General features: G+C 44.4%; 1 protein-coding gene across 5 annotated transcripts in view; it reads left to right on the top strand.

Moving 5' to 3' along the window:
• LOC110535714 (multiple C2 and transmembrane domain-containing protein 1) overlaps positions 1-19,587 on the top strand; it is a 204,756-nt gene that overhangs the window by 84,904 nt on the left and 100,265 nt on the right. For all 5 annotated transcript variants that reach the window (XM_036935500.1, XM_036935502.1, XM_036935499.1 and 2 more), the window contains exon 2: positions 3,205-3,322. In XM_036935500.1, coding sequence (XP_036791395.1) covers positions 3,205-3,322 — 118 coding nt within the window. The remainder of the gene's footprint in view (positions 1-3,204; positions 3,323-19,587) is intronic.

Raw genomic sequence — 19,587 nt, 5'->3', positions numbered from 1 at the left:
CAGGTACAAAACCATAAATCTGTGATGTGCTGCAAACCAATCTGTGACAGCTGCAGAGTGGTGAAAAGCAACGTTATCGCAAACTATGACAAAAACTTGGGGGTTTCTTACTGGCTCCCCCTGTTCTGCTGGCACTAGCTGAGCATAGAGCTGTTCTAGGAAAGCTACAAGCCTTTCTGTGTTGTATGGGCCAATGAGTGATGTGTTGAGAAGCAAACCATCATTGGCCATTGCAGCACACATGGTGATATTTCCCCCCCTTTGGCCTGGAACCTCCACAGTGGCCCTTTGACCTATAACATTCCTTCCTCTGCGCCGTGTTTTGGCAAGGTTAAATCCAGCTTCATCGATAAATGCAAATGAATGTGGTCTTTCCAGTGCTTCCACCGCCATTACTCTCTGAAAAACAGTAAGTGCACAGTTTTACTGTAGAAATGCTAGTGTTTTTTTTTACTGTAAATATTTTGGGAAGCTGTGTACGTAACCTCAGACGTCTTACCTGGACATATTGGTATCTTTGCTCTTTTACCCGTTCACTGTTTCTCTCGAACGGTACAGTGTATAACTGTTTCATTGTAACTTGGTGTTTCTTTAGGACTCGAGCAATAGTTGTTGTGCTGACAGAATTAACATTTTCAAATATATCATTATCAGCCAGCACTCTATCTTGAATCTCCCGCAGTTTTATTGCATTGTTGACAACAACCATGTCAACAATAGCATTTTCCTGCGCATCTGATAATATTTTTCCTCTTCCCCCTGTTGGGGGCAGCCTTTGGGTCCTGTTGTAAAAATATATTTTACAGTCAAACTTACTGTAATATATATCTGTGTAAATATTCTATAATTGCAATACAAAATAGATTCCTGTAATGTTTTCATTTACTGTAAGGATGTAACTCTCACCTGTTTGCATGATGGAAAATTTGCATTACAGATGCCACTGTGGATCTTTGCAGATTGGGTTGCACCCTCAACCCTGCCTCTCTCAATGAGAGACCATGGTTCACGACAGGGTCTATTTCATCTGAAATAACAGCTCTTTGTCTTCTTTGTCTTCCTCCACGCATCCGCCCTCTCCCTGCCACCCTTCTCCCTCCACGAACCCATCTTCCTTGTTCCATTTCCAAAATGAGTCTTTCTGAGCTCTACCTATATATACTGTAATATGTGTGTGTGTTCACTAACAAGTCTAAAACAAGACACCTGCTTAGCCTTTCAGCTGAAATTGCAATCAGCAGTGTTTGAAAGGCACAAGGCTGAAATCTATTCCGTTTTGAATGTGTGGTTCACAGTTTTGACAGCAGTGTGTTAGCATTTGAACAAAGTGCTGTAAATCCACAGTGTTGTGCAGGTTGTGGTTAAAGTCATGGGATAAGTGTGTAGAGTTTTGAAAACTGTGTTCAAGCAATGAAAAACGAACTAGAGTTTGGTCCACATGAACTGCTGCTGTGCAGACTGTAGTTAGAGTTTTGCAAATGTGACTCCAGTTGTGTCCACTGTCGTTTAGCAATCGAAAAAACTGTAAATCCATTTTTTTTAAATGGAAAGAAAATGTCACGACAACAAACCTGCCAAGAGAGGGCCGCCCACCAAAACTCACGGACCAGCCAAGGAGGGCGTTAATCGGAGAGGCAACAAAGAGACCAAAGACAACCCTGAAGGAGCTGCAAAGCTCCACAGTGGAGATTGGAGTATCTGTCCATAGGACCACTTTAAGCTGTACACTCCACAGAACTGGGCCTTACAGAAGAGTGTCCAGAAAAAAATATGCAATCATGTTTGGTGTTCGCCAAAAGGCATGTGGGAGACTCCCCAAACATATGGAAGAAGGAACAGATGAGCCTAAAATGTTGCTTTTTGGCCATCAAGGAAAACACTATGTCTGGCGCAAACTCAACACCTCTTATCACCCGAGAACACCATCCCTACAGTGAAGCATGGTGGTGGAGCATCATGCTGTGGCAATGTTTTTCATCAGCAGGGACTGGGAAACTGGCAGCATCATGCTGTGGGGATGTTTTTCATTAGCAGGGACTGGGAAATTCTTGAGGGAAACCTGTTTCAGTCTTCCAGAGATTTGAGGCTGGGACGGAGGTTCACCTTCCAGCAGGACAATGACCCTAAGCATACTGCTATAGCAACACTCGAGTGGTTTAAGGGGAAATATTTAAATGTTTTGGAATGGCCTTGTCAAAGCCCAGACTTCAATCCAATTGAGAATCTGTGGTATGATTTGTACACAAGCGCAACCCATTCAACTTGAAGGAGCTGGAGCAGTTTTGCCTTAAAGAATGGATAAAACTCCCAGTGGCTAGATGTGCCAAGCTTATAGAGACATACCCCAAGAAACTTGCAGCTGACTTTTTTTTGGGGGTGGGGGGGTGAATAGTTATGCAGGCTCAAGTTTTCAGTTTTTTTGTTGTGTTTCTTGTTTGTTTCACAATAAAAAAAATGTATAAATGCTAAAAGTATGTAGGGGAAACACTAGTGTTTGTGTAGCCTAAGCGCCTTACGTGCCAACATGACCCTAGTCAGAGAACTCTCTCTCTCTTTCTCTCTCTCTTGTCGCAGCCTGGATGATGCTAGCGCCAGGGCAGGCTATTCTTAGCATCTCAAACCCAGAGAGCTGGGGATACGTGACAAGGAAACCCACGCAGGGCAGGCGTCTCGAATGGAGTAGAGTGAGAGTGAGGGGGAGACTCCTAGCAGACCTCCCAGCACAGTGTAGCCTTCTAATGAGTTTGCTGCACCAGGGTGAGCCCAGGGGGGAGCTGGGTCTGTTTTTAGGACATTCAGGGTCACAGTCAGGGCCTGGCTATGGGGACACAGACAGCTAGGGCCGGTTTCAGGGACACAGATTAAGCCTAAATCTGGACTAAAAATCATGGTCAATGGAGAATCTGTGGTCACTCACTGAATGTTCATACTCTGGGAAACTGGCCCTCAGTGTTTCCCTTAGATGTAATTTTAGGCGTAGCGCAAAGTCCCCCAAAACAGCATCCAGGGCTAGAGACACTAAGGTCTAGATTTTACCCAGTGATGCCAGAGAATATAGCACAATCCATTTAACACAGCACACACATGACATATCCAATGAGCGGTGTCCTCCATTTCTTTGATTTTCATTGGTGAGGTCACTATGCGTGTCATAGTGGATGAGTGTTTCTGATTAACTTCTAGTTGTTGTGTGTTTCTTTGCAGGGCATCAACATCGTGGAGCCAAGTAATGCTGAGACCGCCCTTGTTACCAACCCAGGGATGTACCAGCTGGACATCATACTGAAGAAAGGACACAACCTCGCCATCAGGGACAGAGGAGGTACGAACTACTGCTGGGGTCTCTCTCTCTCTCTCTCTCTCGCTCGCTCGCTCCGTCTCTTTTCTGTCTCTCTCTCTCTCTCTCTCTCTCTCTCGCTCGCTCCGTCTCTTTTCTGTCTCTCTCTCTTTATCTATGGATCCTCTTTCTTTTTCTGGGTTTTCTCTTTCTCTCTATGGGTTCCACCTCTCTTTCTCTGTGGATTTTCTCTCTCTCTCTCTCTCTCTCTCTCTCTCTCTCTCTCTCTCTCTCTCTCTCTGTGAAGCACTAATTCACATGAAACAAAGAAGGTGGTGGCTTTCGTCTAGTACCCTTTCCCTGTCCTCCGTTTCTCTCTGTGAACGAATAGGCTTCTCTCTTACACTTCTCTCTCTTTCTCTCACGTTCTCATTTCCCTCTCCTCGCTCTGTCTCTCATCTCCCCCTCTGTGTACGATTGATCTCACTTCAAACACTCCACCCCCCCTCCCTATTTTCTGTCTCTCTCTTTCTCTCTTTGAGAGCTCTCTTCAGTTTTCAAGGTATGAGAAGAGACGTAAGGGAGAATAGGAGTTAGTGAGAACAAATTGACACATTCTCAAACTCGCAATTGATGTTTTACTTTATTGGATGCTTATGACAAATTGTTTCTCTAATTTGTAACAGACAACTTTATTACGAATGTACAATTCCAATGAATTAAATCACATTTTGTGTAGACTCAAAGTAAGAGTTCAGCTATAGTTGAATATTTTTCTCAGGGAAGGTGAGACCGATCCTTGAGTGACACCCCAGCCTCCGCTCTCTCCCCAGCCTGCCTGTGTCTCTATGCTGGAGGAGATAGCTCTGTGATTGTCTCTTTGCTAGCCAGCCTTGTTTCAACCTTGTTTCTGTGCTGCTGGTGGACAGAATTGGTCTCATTAGTAAGTGCTATGACAAGCGCTATGGCAGGCCTCCTTAGTCTTTCTCTCACTCTCTCTCGCTCTCCCTCGCTCACTCTCTCTCACACCCCCCACTAATTTCCCTCAGAACAGCCTCAATTCTTTGGGGCATGGACTCTACAAGGTGTTGAAAGCGTTCCACAGGGATGGCCCATGTTGACGCCAATGTTTCCCACAGTTGTGTCAAGTTGGCTGGATGTCCTTTGGGTGGTGGTCCATTCTTTATTACACACGGGGAAATCACGAGCGTGAAAAACCCAGCGGCGTTGCAGTTCTTGAGAGTCGAACCACAATCCACGTCTCAATTGTCTCAAGGCTTTAAAAGTAGTATTTAATCCGTCTCCTCCCCTTCATCTCCACTGATTTGAAGTGGATTTAACAAGTGACATCAACAAGGGATCATAGCTTTCAGCTGGATTCACCTGGTCAGTTGTGTCATGGAAAGAGTGGGTGTTCCTAATGTTTTGAACACTCACTGTAATTGCAGCCAGAGTTGAATGGGATGACTGTTAATGCAATGCTCATGATGTGTGCCAGCGGAATGCAACCGAACGCACAGAGATGTGTATGCCTGTGTGTCAAACAGATACAGTACTGAGTTGTTGTATTTCTTACAGATTCTCCAAGTCTTTTTCAGTTTTTATGGGGTTATCCTCTCCCCTTAAAGCCATAAAAGGGATACTGTAGTAAAAAGAAATAACCATTTATTGTTTTATGATCGTGCTCATACTGAACCGATAGAGGCGAAACCCTAGGTGCTCTCCTACAGCGTATCAACGACAGTCTTTCAAAGAGAAGTAGCACATTGCTGTCCTCAGAGGTGCTCCTCCCTGGGTGCCTGGCAGGCTTCAGCCCGAGCCCGGATCTATCTCAGTCCAGGCATGAATCATCCGTGTGTGTACGTGTATGCGTGCGTATCTGGGAACGGGTATGTGTCGTGTGTGTGTGTGTGTCGTGCCAGCAAGCGAGCATTGGTCTCAGAAACCAATGGGACACCCTGACAAGAGGAGAGGGATACACAGTAGGAGGCCAACATTCTCCCTGATCCTCTCTTTTCACCCCCACATAGACTTCAGGCCTTTTTGTCGTCTGATAGACTTGCCATAGAGGAGGAAAATATATACTCCCCCAAAGTGGCTCTCTCTCTCTCATCCAGAGATGACAAGGAATCCTGTGCTGCTTGCATGGCACTGCCCAGCTTACAGCGGGCTGAGATGTCAGGCTGAACCTCTCACTCATTTTCAAAAGCAACAGCCTGGCCCACTTGGAAATGGCAGTAGAGACTCATCCTAGCTTATGTTGCTCTCTTTCCTTACTGCGTAAAAGTCATCCAGCCATTTGTATGGGTTTATGGGCTTTGTTTGCTTGTCTGTGCAACTGGACACGCGTGTGTCCTAGTGTACATACGCGCGTGCCTGTCTGTGTATGGTCATAGATCTCCAATCCTTGACAAGTGACCAGCAACCTCTCTTTGTCACATAACTCATCAATAATACGTCATTCTCCTAGGCCTAATGCACTCACCACTAACCAAATTGTCACTGATTGTGAGCCTTTAATGACAACCTCTGGTGAGGCACTACATGGCTGTGACCCGGGTAAGGCCCCACTGCCTGCTCTCTCCCAGAGGATTGCATTGGTTGCCACTTGGTGATGGGTGGTGGGGGGGGGGGGGGTACTGTCCCCAATGTCACGCACCTGTCGAGGAAAAAGACAGCCAGCTTGGTGGGGGGTGACGGGGAGTGTCAGTGGCCTAGTCACGGTCTGCTAACCAGCTTCACCTCAGATGAAAGACAACGCTACAGTACCTGCAGTGGTACAGTAAACTAGATCACCATCTCTCTGTCTGTCTGCTTGAGTGTGTTCTATAGAGATGCTAGATGAAGGTAGGTTGGACACAAATGATGCGTAGACCGGACAAGTAATGGGAGTGGGGCGTCAAAATTCTTGCTGTCGAAATGTTTTGATTAAATCATTTGAGTGAGTGTGTTTTTCCTGTTCTTTATTTGACTATTTCTGTAGTGAAGGCTTGGTTTCTGGATGCGGTCGGGGTGTGTGTGGATTTGTGTCAGAGGCTTGGGTTCAGGTGGCATGTGATTGGAGAGGCTGTATTCCCTGGATGTACTTTTCGAGGTTTATATGCAGGGTCAGGCTTACATTCTGGTTATGTGTGTGTGTGTGTGTGTGCATATACAGTACGTGCCTGCGTGTGTATGTGGGTGCCTCCGTGTTGTGCATGTGTGTCTGTATGTATGCACCTGCATATATTTCTTTCTTTCTTTGTGTGTGTGTGTGTGTGTGTGTGTGTGTGTCCTGGGGAGAGGAACTTGCTGGGGAAATCCCCCACTCAGGGACAGTTGAGAGAGGAGATGCTCTAAGTGCTTTGATAAAGATACAGGACCCTCCACACAGGCTTTTTATTTGTATTTGAATGTATTGTATTGTTTTTGGTCAGCAATGATGCTTTTGGGTGATTTTGATGTGTGCGTGGGGTTTCTGTCTGGCTGGAAGATCCCAATGCAGCCAGGTTTCAGCCCCCTGGCAGGTGTGTGGCTAAAACGTCCTGTTACTAGGTCAAGTTCATGATGCCGTTGACCTTAACAACGGCCCCAGGACCAGTGGAAGCAAAATAGCCCCATAACATCAAAGATCCGCCACCATATTTGACAGTAGGCGTGAGGTTACTTTTCTGCATATGCATTGTTCTTTCGAAGGCCAAACCCAGCGTGTGCGTGGCCAAAGACCTCTATTTTCGTGTCATATGAGCATATCAACGGTTTCAATCCAAGTGCGAATAAATACCGTTTTGCGAGCTCAAGGCGATGCTATGGCCAGACAGTAAACATGCATCGTGAGAGAGTTGTTGAACTTGGTCTCCTTCCCATCACGCTTCATTGAATCTTCCACTCTCGTTTGCTCTTCTGCCGTGTCGTTACCCTCAATTGAGGCATTACCCTTTTCAAATATCCAGCTGTGTCATTGCTCTGTTGCATATTTCTTCAAATGTTCTTCAATTTCTCTTTATTTGTCATCACCTTGCAATATTATCGCCTTGATAGATGATTTGGTTTCTGTATTTGTTCAATGTCATTGCATCATGTCATGTTTCTAACCCAGGCACAATATTTTTTATTTAACCTTCTTTAACTTGGCAAGTCAGTTAAGAACAAATTCTTATTTACAATGACGGCCTAGGAACAGTGGGTTAACTGCCTGTTCAGGGGCAGAACGACAGATTTTGACCTTGTCAGCGCAGGGATTCGATCCACCAACCTTTCGGTTACTAGGCTACCTGCCACTCCTACAAATATGCAGGAGCTAGCACACAAGTATATGATACTTCTTGTCAATTGTGTGGATTTTGTTTGTTGCTACTTTATCGATGGGGACTGTTAACCACACAGGTCTCGACCCTGCCAATACCCTCATCCCTATATCCATCCAATTCCCAATCTCTCCATCCCTGAGGCTGATCAATAAGGAGGTGATTTGTGAGGTGGAGAACAGGTGGGAAAAAGACAGTGTGGTCAGTATCTCTTCTCGTGAGGGTGTGTCGGAGAGAGGACCCCTCAGACCATCCATGGAAATGTCCGCCCATAGTCGTCAGTAAAAAGTCACAGGTTTGGTGTGAGTCTGTTGAGCGAAGAGATATGTCATTCTGTGCTGTTGAGCATGTCCGAATGAGCCTAGGGTACTGTATAATGTGGTGTGAAGTGACATTACCACTCCTCACACTGACTCCATGCCAGGGCTCTGTTCCGTCACGGCTTCGGGTGTCAAGAGCAGGTGACAAAACATCTGCTAGAGGATTTTACTATTCTCATCACACTGCTAAGTCACACCAAATTACTGAAATTCGTCTTATTATCTTGACAAATTGACGGACATGTTATTACACAGTGTATTTTTTTGACTGTGCAGGGGCTTGAGTCATTGCCCATATTATGAGAGAGAGGACTCAGAGGGTGGTAATGAGAAGTATTTAGTCCACTCTGTCATTATCATAGTGCTGATTAAATAGTGATTACTGCTCAGACTGTGTTCCGGCCGTGACTCAGCCCTCCTCCCTGCGTTAGAAAGCCGATTGACCCTGATCGAATGTGTTAGATGGAGCTGGTTGAACTTGTCCTCTTGGATACATGTTTGAGCTAAGTGTATGACGAAGGGGGAGACAGAGCTTAAGGATGGGTTCCACTCTGTATATAACTTGGAGGTGAGAAATGGTGTACAGGTGGCGCATGAAGTGAAAACATGACTCTTGTGTCAGGAGGTTGCAGAATTGAAAGCACAGCCAATAGTGCACGTGCGCTTGAGAGCACGACAGGGTAATCCACACAGACAACGTCCAACCACTCTTCACAACTACACCAGTGTAAATGGTCCCCTCACTTCAGTTGTCCATCACTTTAATAGCATCTCAATGCTGCGGTTAACCAGCTTATCAGATCTTATGAAATAAGGCAATTGTAATAATAGCACTACTGATGCTATGAATCCAATAGTTACCATTTTGTGGGTATGCAGTAAGAGAAAACGGAGGACATTTTTTGGCTAGCTTTAGGTACTTTCACTGAGGGATATGTCTGTGTGGGTTGGAGCACAGATGTATGTATGGATCTGGGTTGGCGTAATGATAATGAAGTGTACATTTATTTATAGGCTGGGTAGTTTGAGCCCTAAATGCTGATTGGCTGACAGCCGTGGTATATCAGACCGTACACAACGGGTATGACATGTATTTTTACTGCTCTAATTACGTTGGTAACCAGTTTATAATAGCAATAAGATACCTTGGGGGTTTGTGGTATGTGGCCAATATACCCTTTTCTATATATATATATATATAGTGCCTTGCGAAAGTATTCGGCCCCCTTGAACTTTGCAACCTTTTGCCACATTTCAGGCTTCAAACACAAAGATATAAAACTGTATTTTTTTGTGAAGAATCAACAACAAGTGGGACACAATCATGAAGTGGAACAACATTTATTGGATATTTCAAACTTTTTTAACAATTTTATTTATTTTATTCAGCCCCCTTAAGTTAATACTTTGTAGCGCCACCTTTTCTTTCCACAGATTCTCGATTGGATTCAGGTCTGGACTTTGACTTGGCCATTCTAACACCTGGATATGTTTATTTTTGAACCATTCCATTGTAGATTTTGCTTTATGTTTTGGATCATTGTCTTGTTGGAAGACAAATCTCCATCCCAGTCTCAGGTCTTTTGCAGACTCCATCAGGTTTTCTTCCAGAATGGTCCTGTATTTGGCTCCATCCATCTTCCCATCAATTTTAACCATCTTCCCTGTCCCTGCTGAAGAAAAGCAGGCCCAAACCATGATGCTGCCACCACCATGTTTGACAGTGGGGATGGTGTGTTCAGCTGTGTTGCTTTTACGCCAAACATAACGTTTTGCATTGTTGCCAAAAAGTTCAATTTTGGTTTCATCTGACCAGAGCACCTTCTTCCACATGTTTGGTGTGTCTCCCAGGTGGCTTGTGGCAAACTTTAAACATCACTTTTTATGGATATCTTTAAGAAATTGCTTTCTTCTTGCCACTCTTCCATAAAGGCCAGATTTGTGCATTAAACGACTGATTGTTGTCCTATGGACAGAGTCTCCCACCTCAGCTGTAGATCTCTGCAGTTCATCCAGAGTGATCATGGGCCTCTTGGCTGCATCTCTGATCAGTCTTCTCCTTATATGAGCTGAAAGTTTAGAGGGACGGCCAGGTCTTGGTAGATTTGCAGTGGTCTGATACTCCTTCCATTTCAATATTATCGGGCTTTAAACTTCTTCACAACAGTATCTCGGACCTGCCTGGTGTGTTCCTTGTTCTTCATGATGCTCTCTGCGCTTTTAACGGACCTCTGAGACTATCACAGTGCAGGTGCATTTATACGGAGACTTGATTACACACAGGTGGATTGTATTTATCATCATTAGTCATTTAGGTCAACATTGGATCATTCAGAGATCCTCACTGAACTTCTGGAGAGAGTTTGCTGCACTGAAAGTAAAGGGGCTGAATAATTTTGCACGCCCAATTTTTCAGTTTTTGATTTGTTAAAAAAGTTTGAAATATCCAATAAATGTCATTCCACTTTATGATTGTGTCCCACTTGTTGTTGATTCTTCACAAAAAAATACAGTTTTATATCTTTATGTTTGAAGACTGAAATGTGGCAAAAGGTCGCAAAGTTCAAGGGGGCCGAATACTTTCGCAAGGCACTGTATATATACACACATATACACACATATACTTATATAAATATACACATATACAGATATATACATATATACACATATGTATGTGTGTGTGTGTGTGTGTGTGTGTGTGTTAATGGGGTTTTCTCATGGTATAGTTCCCCTGTGGAGCGCCCAATCCATACATTCCTCTATATGGCACAGTGAAGAGGGATTGCAGGCAGGAAAATGGGAGACACCGCACAGCCTCGACTCAGACCTCAATTTAGCTCGTGAGCGTAGGGCTGCCGCTGCCGTTTGTTCTGGAGTGATGGGTTTCAAGACTCTGCCATTGACCAGATCTCCACTTCTTCCTTATAGCTAACGAAATGCCTCAGTGAGCTGCTGGCCCCTGCTTTCACTAAGGTCCTCATAAATGACACTGCCCTGACAGGTAATCTGACAGCCAGACCATAGCACGACTGCCTGGGCTTCACAGCAGTAGAGGAGTATTGGAAATGGTTGGGTACCATTTTTTTTTTTTGTGATTTTACATAACGTTTAATTGTGAGGTTTTGTGATTTATCACACTGAACTCTCCTATTGACCTCTGTCAGACCAGAAAATTTCACAAATGTAAAAATGATTGACAAATAAACCTGCTGAGCTAGATCTCAATCGCGCAGTGTATTGGGCGGACGGACTTGGTGGCCGGGCCTGCGTGCTCACGTGGGTGGGTGAGTGCATGTCAGTGTCTTAACGGGCTTTTGAGTAGCCTACCCATCCTCACTGTATGCCCATCTTTGTTATTTTGGGATCTGATGACATCATCAGTCTCGATGTGGAATTGTAATTACCTGGTTATGACTTCTCATTAAATTATTCACGGTCTTGTCGGCTCGTTGGCTTGTCTTGATTAACAGTGCCGTTCGTTAAAAATATTGAATACCGTTCAAAAATTTTAATATCCAGATAATACCAAATGTGTCATAATGTAATTCTAATAGAAACCACTGTGGAATTCATTCATTACAAGTTCCCTCTTTAGAGAAAAATAGAGAACAGCCTCATCCCCAGCCTCATCCCCTCAGGTCTTCTGGGCACGAAGCCCCCGCCAGGTCTACTGTATGTCACTGAGCCAGAGCAATGGCGTCATCCCTCCTCCGGACAGACTAGCTCAAGACCTGCTCCTTGTCATCCCTGTTCCCTCTCCTGGCATTAGTCTTGGTGGCCATGGAGGGAGGGAGAAATAGTTTGTGTGTGTGTGTGTGTGTGTGTGTGTGTGTGTGTCCTTTGTCCAGTCTCTTGTGGTCAAGCCTGTGTTAAAAGCAGAACATGACGGAGGTCATAGAATCAGCTCATAAGGCCTTATAAGGCCTCATAAGGCCTTGTACTGAGTTAATAGCACAGGAGTGGTGCTACCATGCCGATCGAAGATAGAAAAGTATGGTTTCCCTATGATGCTCAGAGGCCGTTGTTGTAATGTATTTTTTTGCTAAATGGCATGTATATATATTTTGATAACAAGTGGAACGGGTGGAACCGTGAAAGGAGAAAGGCGGTGTAGAGCAGAAGGCTTGAGTTGAAATGAGCTGTAGAGGTAGAGAGCAAGATTTCACTAGAGTTGTAAACACACAGGGTTGCAAAGCCACCGGTAATTTACCAAATTTAATTAACAGGCCATCCATGATAACTTTGGTCGTTTATACTTGAATAACTTTTAAATAATCTATTCAAATATATTCATTTTTTGTATGTGTCCATATTGTCCATGCAAAGAGTCCGGGTGGCCATTTGATTAATTGTTCAGCAGTCTTATGGCTTGGGGGTAGAAGCTGTTAATGAGCCTTTTGGTCCTAGACTTGGCGCTCCGGTACCGCTTGCCATGTGGTAGCAGAGAGAACAGTATATGACTTGAGTGACTGGAGTCTTTGACAGTTTTTGGGGCCTTCCTCTGACACCGCCTAGTATAAAGGTGATCAGGCCTACCGCTCATTAACAGCTTCTACCCCCATGTCAGGAAGCTTTGCTCCAGTGATGTACTTGGCCGTATGCACTACCCTCTGCAGCACCTTATGGTCAGATGCCGAGCAGTTGCCATACCTGGCGGTGATGCAACCGGTCGGGATGCTCTCGATGGTGCAGCTGTAGAACTTTTTGAGGATCTGGGGACTTATGCCAAATCTTTTCAGTCTCCTGTGGGGGATAATATGTTGCCGTGCCCTCTTCACAACTGTCTTGGTGTGTTTGGACCATGATAGTTCGCGGTGGTGATGTGGACATCACGGAACCTGAAACTCTCGACCCGCTCCACTTCAGCCCTGTCAGTGTTAATGGAGACCTGTTTGGACCTCCTTTTCCTATAGTCCCGAATTGATGTCACTTCAAACAGTGTAGATGAAGGGGAGGAGACAGGTTAAAGAAGGATTTTTAAGTCTACTGTATTGTGTATGTGTGCCATTCAGAGGGTGAATGGGCAAAACCAAATATTTAAGCGCCTTTGAACGGGGTAAGGTAGTAGGTGCCAGGCGCAACGGTTTGTGTCAAGAACTGCAGCGCTGCTGGGTTTTTCACTCTCAACAGTTTCCCGTGTGTATCAAGAATAGTCCACCACCCCAAAGGACAACCAGCCAACTTGACACAACTGTGGGAAGCATTGGAGTCAACATGGACCAGTATCCCTATGAAACGCTTTTGACACCTTGTAGAATCCATGCCCCGATGAATTGAGGCTGTTCTGAGAGCAAAAGGGGTGAGGGGTGCAACTCAATAATAGGAAGGTGTTCCTAATGTTGTGTACACTCAGTGTACGTTCATACATACATACATACATACATACATACAGGTAGCCTAGTGAAATGTGTTTTTATTGTTACATACGCTGGGGACGGTAGGGGCGGCAGGTAGCCTAGAGGTTAGAGCGTTGGACCAGTAACCGAAAGGTTGCAAGTTTGAATCCCTGAGCTGACAAAGTACAAATCTGTTGCTCTGTCCTTGAACAAGGCAGTTAACCCACTGTTCCTAGTCTGTCATCGAAAATAAGAATTTGTTCTTAACTGACTTGCCTAGTTGAATAACGGTTAAAAAATAAATAAAAATATATATATATATATATAATGGTCCTGGTTGGGATTTTATCCTGTTTGTCTTGTGGGTTCAGCATACAATTCACACGTTATGAACAACAGAAAACCATGCTGTCATATGTGTTTCACCGGAAAATAGGTTGATGGTGTGATCCAGGTATGATGTACACACCTTCAGTCTTCTGGGCTGGCAGACACTACTGTTGAGTCAGGATAGTGGTGGCGGTATGGGCCCACTCCCTCCAACTGACCTGACTCTGTTTGGAGGGACCTCAGCCAGTGATGTCAAACGTGTTGTTGACAGCTACCACTGGGTGATTTACATTTTCTCTCAGGTGTAGGACCGTAGGAGGTTCGAGGTGATGACCTCATGCTATGATACTTAACGAGGTCAACTTACTGTAAGTGAAAAGCAGATTGATGCAATTTTAATGTCTGGCAAGGGAGCCTACCTACCTGGCATGTTTTATTGCCTCTTATTCCCTCTGAAGTTGATGAGAGCGGAGACGAGTGTGTATTGGATTGCCTTTTCAGCTGCCTGTCAAGTTAGTTGAGGGTAGCTGGAATCCAATAAAGTTTAATTGGCCACATAAATAAGCCTCAGCTTCAGGAACACATGGCGCTTGGAGCTCTGCTCGTCTCGGAGTCAACTTGATTCACCTCCTCCGTACACTCATGATTTTCACTTGGTCCGAGAGGTTTGGACGGCGACAGCCGTAGACCCTGCGCACGTGCGTCCACGTGTCCCTGCGTGTAGAAGACATTCTACGTGGGCACTGTGTGGGCACTGTGAGGGATGATGACGTATCGAGCAGAGCTGACTGAGGAAGTTGGGCCTCTGCCCGCTTTTTCATTCCCATGCTCCATAGTGCCTGTTCCCCTGACCACCAGTCCATCTGCGTGTGAGATATAACACACACACACCAACCACCTATGACCAGCCACTTCTAGCACCATTCCAGGCAGGCACCTTCATTTCATGCTCTTCAGCCTGTTGGATGGACAGCGTTAACATACACATTTATGGCGTCGTAAAGCTGGCCGTGGTGGTGTGTTGAGAGCAGCAGCTTCTCTGGTGGATGTCCCGGGGGATATTATCCCCCCAGCAGGGGGAAAGGGGAGGAGTGGAGTGTGTCCAGAGAATAGATACATCGTGTGGGGATCCGATAGCGGATTTCTCAACTTATTGCCTGATCCATATGAGACCCTGAGCATCTGATGTAGGACTCTGAATTTGGGTTGACCTGTTCTGGCTTCATGAATTCTTTTTTTTTCTTTTTTTTCCTAGCCATTATGTGATTGCCCTGGCTAAGGGAAGAATAAAATAACTCAGGTTTTTAAGTGCATGCCGTCAATTGTTATTTCTTTGTAACGGCACACCAAAAAACGAGGGGGAAAATAGTCTGTTTTCAGTACTTACTAAGTCATTACACTGAATATTCCATTGGTAAATGAAGTGTGTGTGGTTAAAGTTTCCATTTGAACAAGTACCTTCCATATAACCCTCAATGGTTTCAACACCTACTATCTTTCACATGTATTTTCTGTTGACACCCATTACTAACTAGTAACTACTACACCTTTCACAGAGTGTGGTAGCTATTTACTATGCTCTTCCTGTTTCCAGCCATGCCTCAGCCCTGATCCTGCTCTCGTCCTGCAGAGATATGCGAGTGCATCCCAAATGGGCACTCAATTGCCTACACAGTGCACTTCTTTTGACCAGAGCACTCTGGGGGGGGGGGGGGGGGGGGGGGGGGTAGTGAAGTGCACATCTCATCCCGGCAGGCCTTACTGCACATCTCGTCACAGAGCCATAACCTGCTGGGCTGGCAGCACAGAATCGTGTCACTGTTATGTCAGCGTTTTCACTCAGCCCCTCTAGCATACAGCACGTTATGATGTAATGAGCTGTATGCCACTAGAATGCAAGTACCAAAAAAAAGCACTTGATGGCTGAGTCGTCCGACAGACTGCGTGTTGGACACAATGAAGCCTATGAATGGGACTATATTTTGAATGAGATCATGTGTGGCAGGTTGACGTTCATTGTCATGAATCTTATCCTGGAGGCAGAATTTTGCAATTTCCACTTGCTGGGCCAGCTGCAAAGTCAAAATGGGCTATATTATAAAAATGTATGATAACAAAAATAAGCTTTTTGGTCTTAATTTAAGGTTAGGTTTAGCAGTGTGGTTAGGGTTGAGATTAGGGTTAGGTTTTAAATCCGATTTGATGATTTTTCCCAGCTAGTGACCACTCTGCAGAGCTCCCTCCAGATCAAGATTAATGATGAAAAACACAAACCTACAAAAAATTGTACGTGGAATTTGAAAGGAGTAATATGGAGATTGAAATGATGGACAAGAAGGAGAACTATGATCCTCTTGTACACGAGAGGATGGGGCGGCAGGGTAGCATAGTGGTTAGAGTGTTGGATTAGTAATCGGAAGGTGGCAAGTTCAAACCCCTGAGCTGCCAAGGTACAAATCTGTCATTTTGCCCCTGAACAGGCAGTTAACCCACTGTTCCTAGGCCGTCATTGAAAATAAGAATTTGTTCTTAACTGACTTGCCTATTTAAATAAAGGTAAAAAAAATAAAAAATTGAATGACTTGTTTGATTGCCTTTTGTCGTCGCTGCCCATTGTTTTTTGATCTAGGATCAGATCCCCTCTGTCATGTAGTCTTATTCATTGTGATCAAAAAATAGTTTATCAGACACCTGTGAGAATGTGTGTGTGTGTGTAGTGTTTGTGGATTGCATAGTTAGTTGTCTAATTTAACTCTGAGAGGGGATTGGTGATAGGGCTGCTTTTGTATTGATACAAATGGCAGAGTAATGCTCCTGATCCCGAATCAGCAATCCTACTCTGAGACTCGTGACACATATTAGGCCTGGGCAGTAGACCATACATACCGTATACCAGGGTATTTGGAAAAAGCCATGGGATTGTTTTTCAATACCGTCAATACCGTCAAAACTATTTATTGGAAGTTTTTCAATAATGTGAATATTTGTAGCTCCTTTTTACCTGCAGTCATGTGCAATACGTTAAGAGATAAAGCAGATTGCGTTCTTCATTTCACCTGTCACATTATGAAGCTTGCCCTAATTCCCCAGAAGAATTGAGCCAATCACGTTTGTTTTGTAAATAGCACAACAGGAGAAATCGGGAGCTGGGGAGTCCATAGAGTTCAATATCTATCGGTGAGTCTATGTTGTGTGGCGTACACGAGAGGATGAGGTTCCATTTAGCAAATCACTACTAAATGTTTGCCATCAGATACCTTATAATGGCTTTCTGCCAGAAGTCAAAGAGCTCTGGATGAGTTATCTGTACAGTTGCCATTTTCTTCCCTGTGCTTCCTTCTAGTGTTTTTTCCCCCTCCGTTCTTCTCTCCTCTGCTCCGTGAACACCTGCTGCTCTTCCTTCAGAAAAGCATGCATCACAACTTTGTTCATTTACCCAATTTCTCTCGTTCACTTTCTCTTGTAAATGTCCACACTCACCGAAAATGACGTTCAGAAGCTACTAGCTATCCTTGTATAACTTTATGAGCGGGATTTGCCTGTCTTTGCAATTAGTTTACGTTCATTTTCACTCGCTAGCATTTAGCTAACAGCTTCTGTGTGATTTCGCTATTAGTTTGTGCTAATTGTGTTTGCATTCTGGGATTTTCTTGCATTTTCAACGCCACCTTGCGTGCTATGCTGGTAATACTGTTAATCCCGGGGTGAGAGAAGGATGGTATGAAGATATGAAAATCTTCATACCGCCCAAGCCTAATAAATACGACCCCTAAACACAGTTCAAGGAAAGGTAGGTGAGTTTGTCCGACACCTGTGAGATTGTGTGTGTGTGTAGTGTTTGTGGATTGCATAGTTAGTTGTCTAATTTCATCCTGAGAGGGGATTGGTGATAGGGCTGTTTTGTATTGATATTAATGCCACACTAACACTCTATCACTCCATGTGTGCGCGTTCGCTGGTACGTGCGTGCGTTTTGATTATTTGAGTGGGTGGGTGACTGTGTGATTATGTTAATGCAGTTTGTGTGGTAGGTTTCATGACTGTAGTAGCGACGGATGATCATTGCTTTGATGCTAATCTGAAAAGACACGTGGAAACACACACAGTGCCAAGCTCCCAGCCAGCCCTGGCCTCCATTCTTGCCTCTGCGGGGTCAGTAAGGAGAGTGGGTGGTTGGCTGCTGATATCAGATAGACTTACGGCGATGGAGGATGAGGGACTGTGTGACCGACGGGGGATTGGTAAGCTCACTCTTCAGTTTCAAAACATATCCACCCACACCAACAAATTGCTAGCTTTTCAGTGGAGTAGCTAGCTAAGACGTTGTCAAGGGGACGGTCACGTGTCTGAGACAGAGGTCCCAAGTTCCGTTCTCAGTGTGAGCTGGTGAAGGAAACACAGTGATGTCTGTTAAATTATGCTGAGTTGGGTTTTGCTCTGCAATCATGTGACACAAAGTGACCAACAACCTCAGAAAGGTATGATGCATATTCAGTGGCGATACACACACATACACACATTGTGAGATTGAGGTGTGTGCCTGCATGCATGCACGCACACATGATCCAGCTTTAACCACTACACAGGTTACTATGGACCACTGAACGTGAGCAGACTGTCAAGCTGATGAACTCCATTATCTCCTCTCCAAACAAAGCTCGGATGTCCATGACATTTTGAAAGCTACTCTGTGTTTATGTTTATTCAAATTAGATAAAGTGCCTGTCCAAACCCATTGGTTCCGACTGAAGAAGGCCCGGCCACCAACATTATCTGTCTACGCAGTCATATTTGCTTGACACTTATCGTTTTCATCTGCTTTCCACCAGAATTGATTTCATATAGAGAGAACTATAAACCAGTTCACTGATTTTTAAGGGATGTCAGGAATAGAGTTGTGCTGCTGTGGATATAAGAGTGGGCTCAGATTATAGTCCCAATAAATCAGTGTTTTTGCATATAGGCACGGGTAATGTTTGTGCATGTTTATGCATTTTTATGCATGCGTATATTGGGTTACCTGTGTGTGATAGAGTGAAGCTTCTGTTCACTCTACTTGGCCAGTTTCGGTGATGAGTCCGAATCAGCAGGATCTAGCAGACACAGGGACAACTAGGTAAACACCCCCATCTAGTGGTCAATATCAAGCATTGAGCTCCTCTGCTGTGTGTGTGTGTGTGTGTGTGTGTGTGTGTGTGTGTGTGTGTGTGTGTGTGTGTGTTCATGCATGTCTGTGTGTATGTAAACTTCTAAAGTAAACAGCTTCTGCTCCTCGGTTTATTGAGAAGTCGTTGAAAATAGAAGCCGTTCTTTCACATTTTGAATTGTTATCTAAGTTTACTCCCTGAGTCGACTTCCTTCAATTTGAAATGACCCCTGGCCTGATGTGTATACTTGTGTGTGCTGTCATGTGGGTGCACCCTTCACAAAACAGCTTCAAATTAGCTACAGTTCAAGAGAGGATAGTTTTAATGAGAGTGAGCTGTTAATTAAAGAGAGCCTTTTTAGTCCTGAGGCCTACAACCCCACAGCATGTTCCCGAAGCAGCCTATTAGGCTTTATCCTTAGTCACATTAAAATACAATTATGCTTTACCTTTCTTTTTTACAGTTAGGTCAATTAAGAACAAATTCTTATTAACAATGACGACCTGTCAAACAAATCAATAAACTACATCGATAAACAACAATTACACTATACATATCTCGATACAAATAAATTATACAATACATGAAAAGCAGAACACAGTCATGTTAAACAAACACATTATTCTGTAAAAAGGCCCTCTTAACATCCCCCTGAATTGCTTTAGAGGCACCAACTTTAACGACTTGAGGAGATTACTCCACCATGCGGGGAAAAAAACTAGAAGCAGAATTACGTAACTCAGTGGAGATTGAAGGGTTAGCCATCCCTGAGTCCGGGTCTGGTAACTTATACGCTTGAAGGTGAACAATGAGGTAAGGTATGGCAGAAGTGTATCGATCTATGAGACTTCAAGGAAGGCCAGTTTACTTTCTGATACAAAATGCAATGAT

The sequence above is a fragment of the Oncorhynchus mykiss genome, chromosome 11, assembly GCF_013265735.2.
Source record: "Oncorhynchus mykiss isolate Arlee chromosome 11, USDA_OmykA_1.1, whole genome shotgun sequence".
NCBI lineage: Eukaryota > Metazoa > Chordata > Actinopteri > Salmoniformes > Salmonidae > Oncorhynchus > Oncorhynchus mykiss.
The sequence above is the reverse complement of the archived record's forward strand: the minus strand, read 5'-3'. Positions and strand labels throughout refer to the sequence as shown.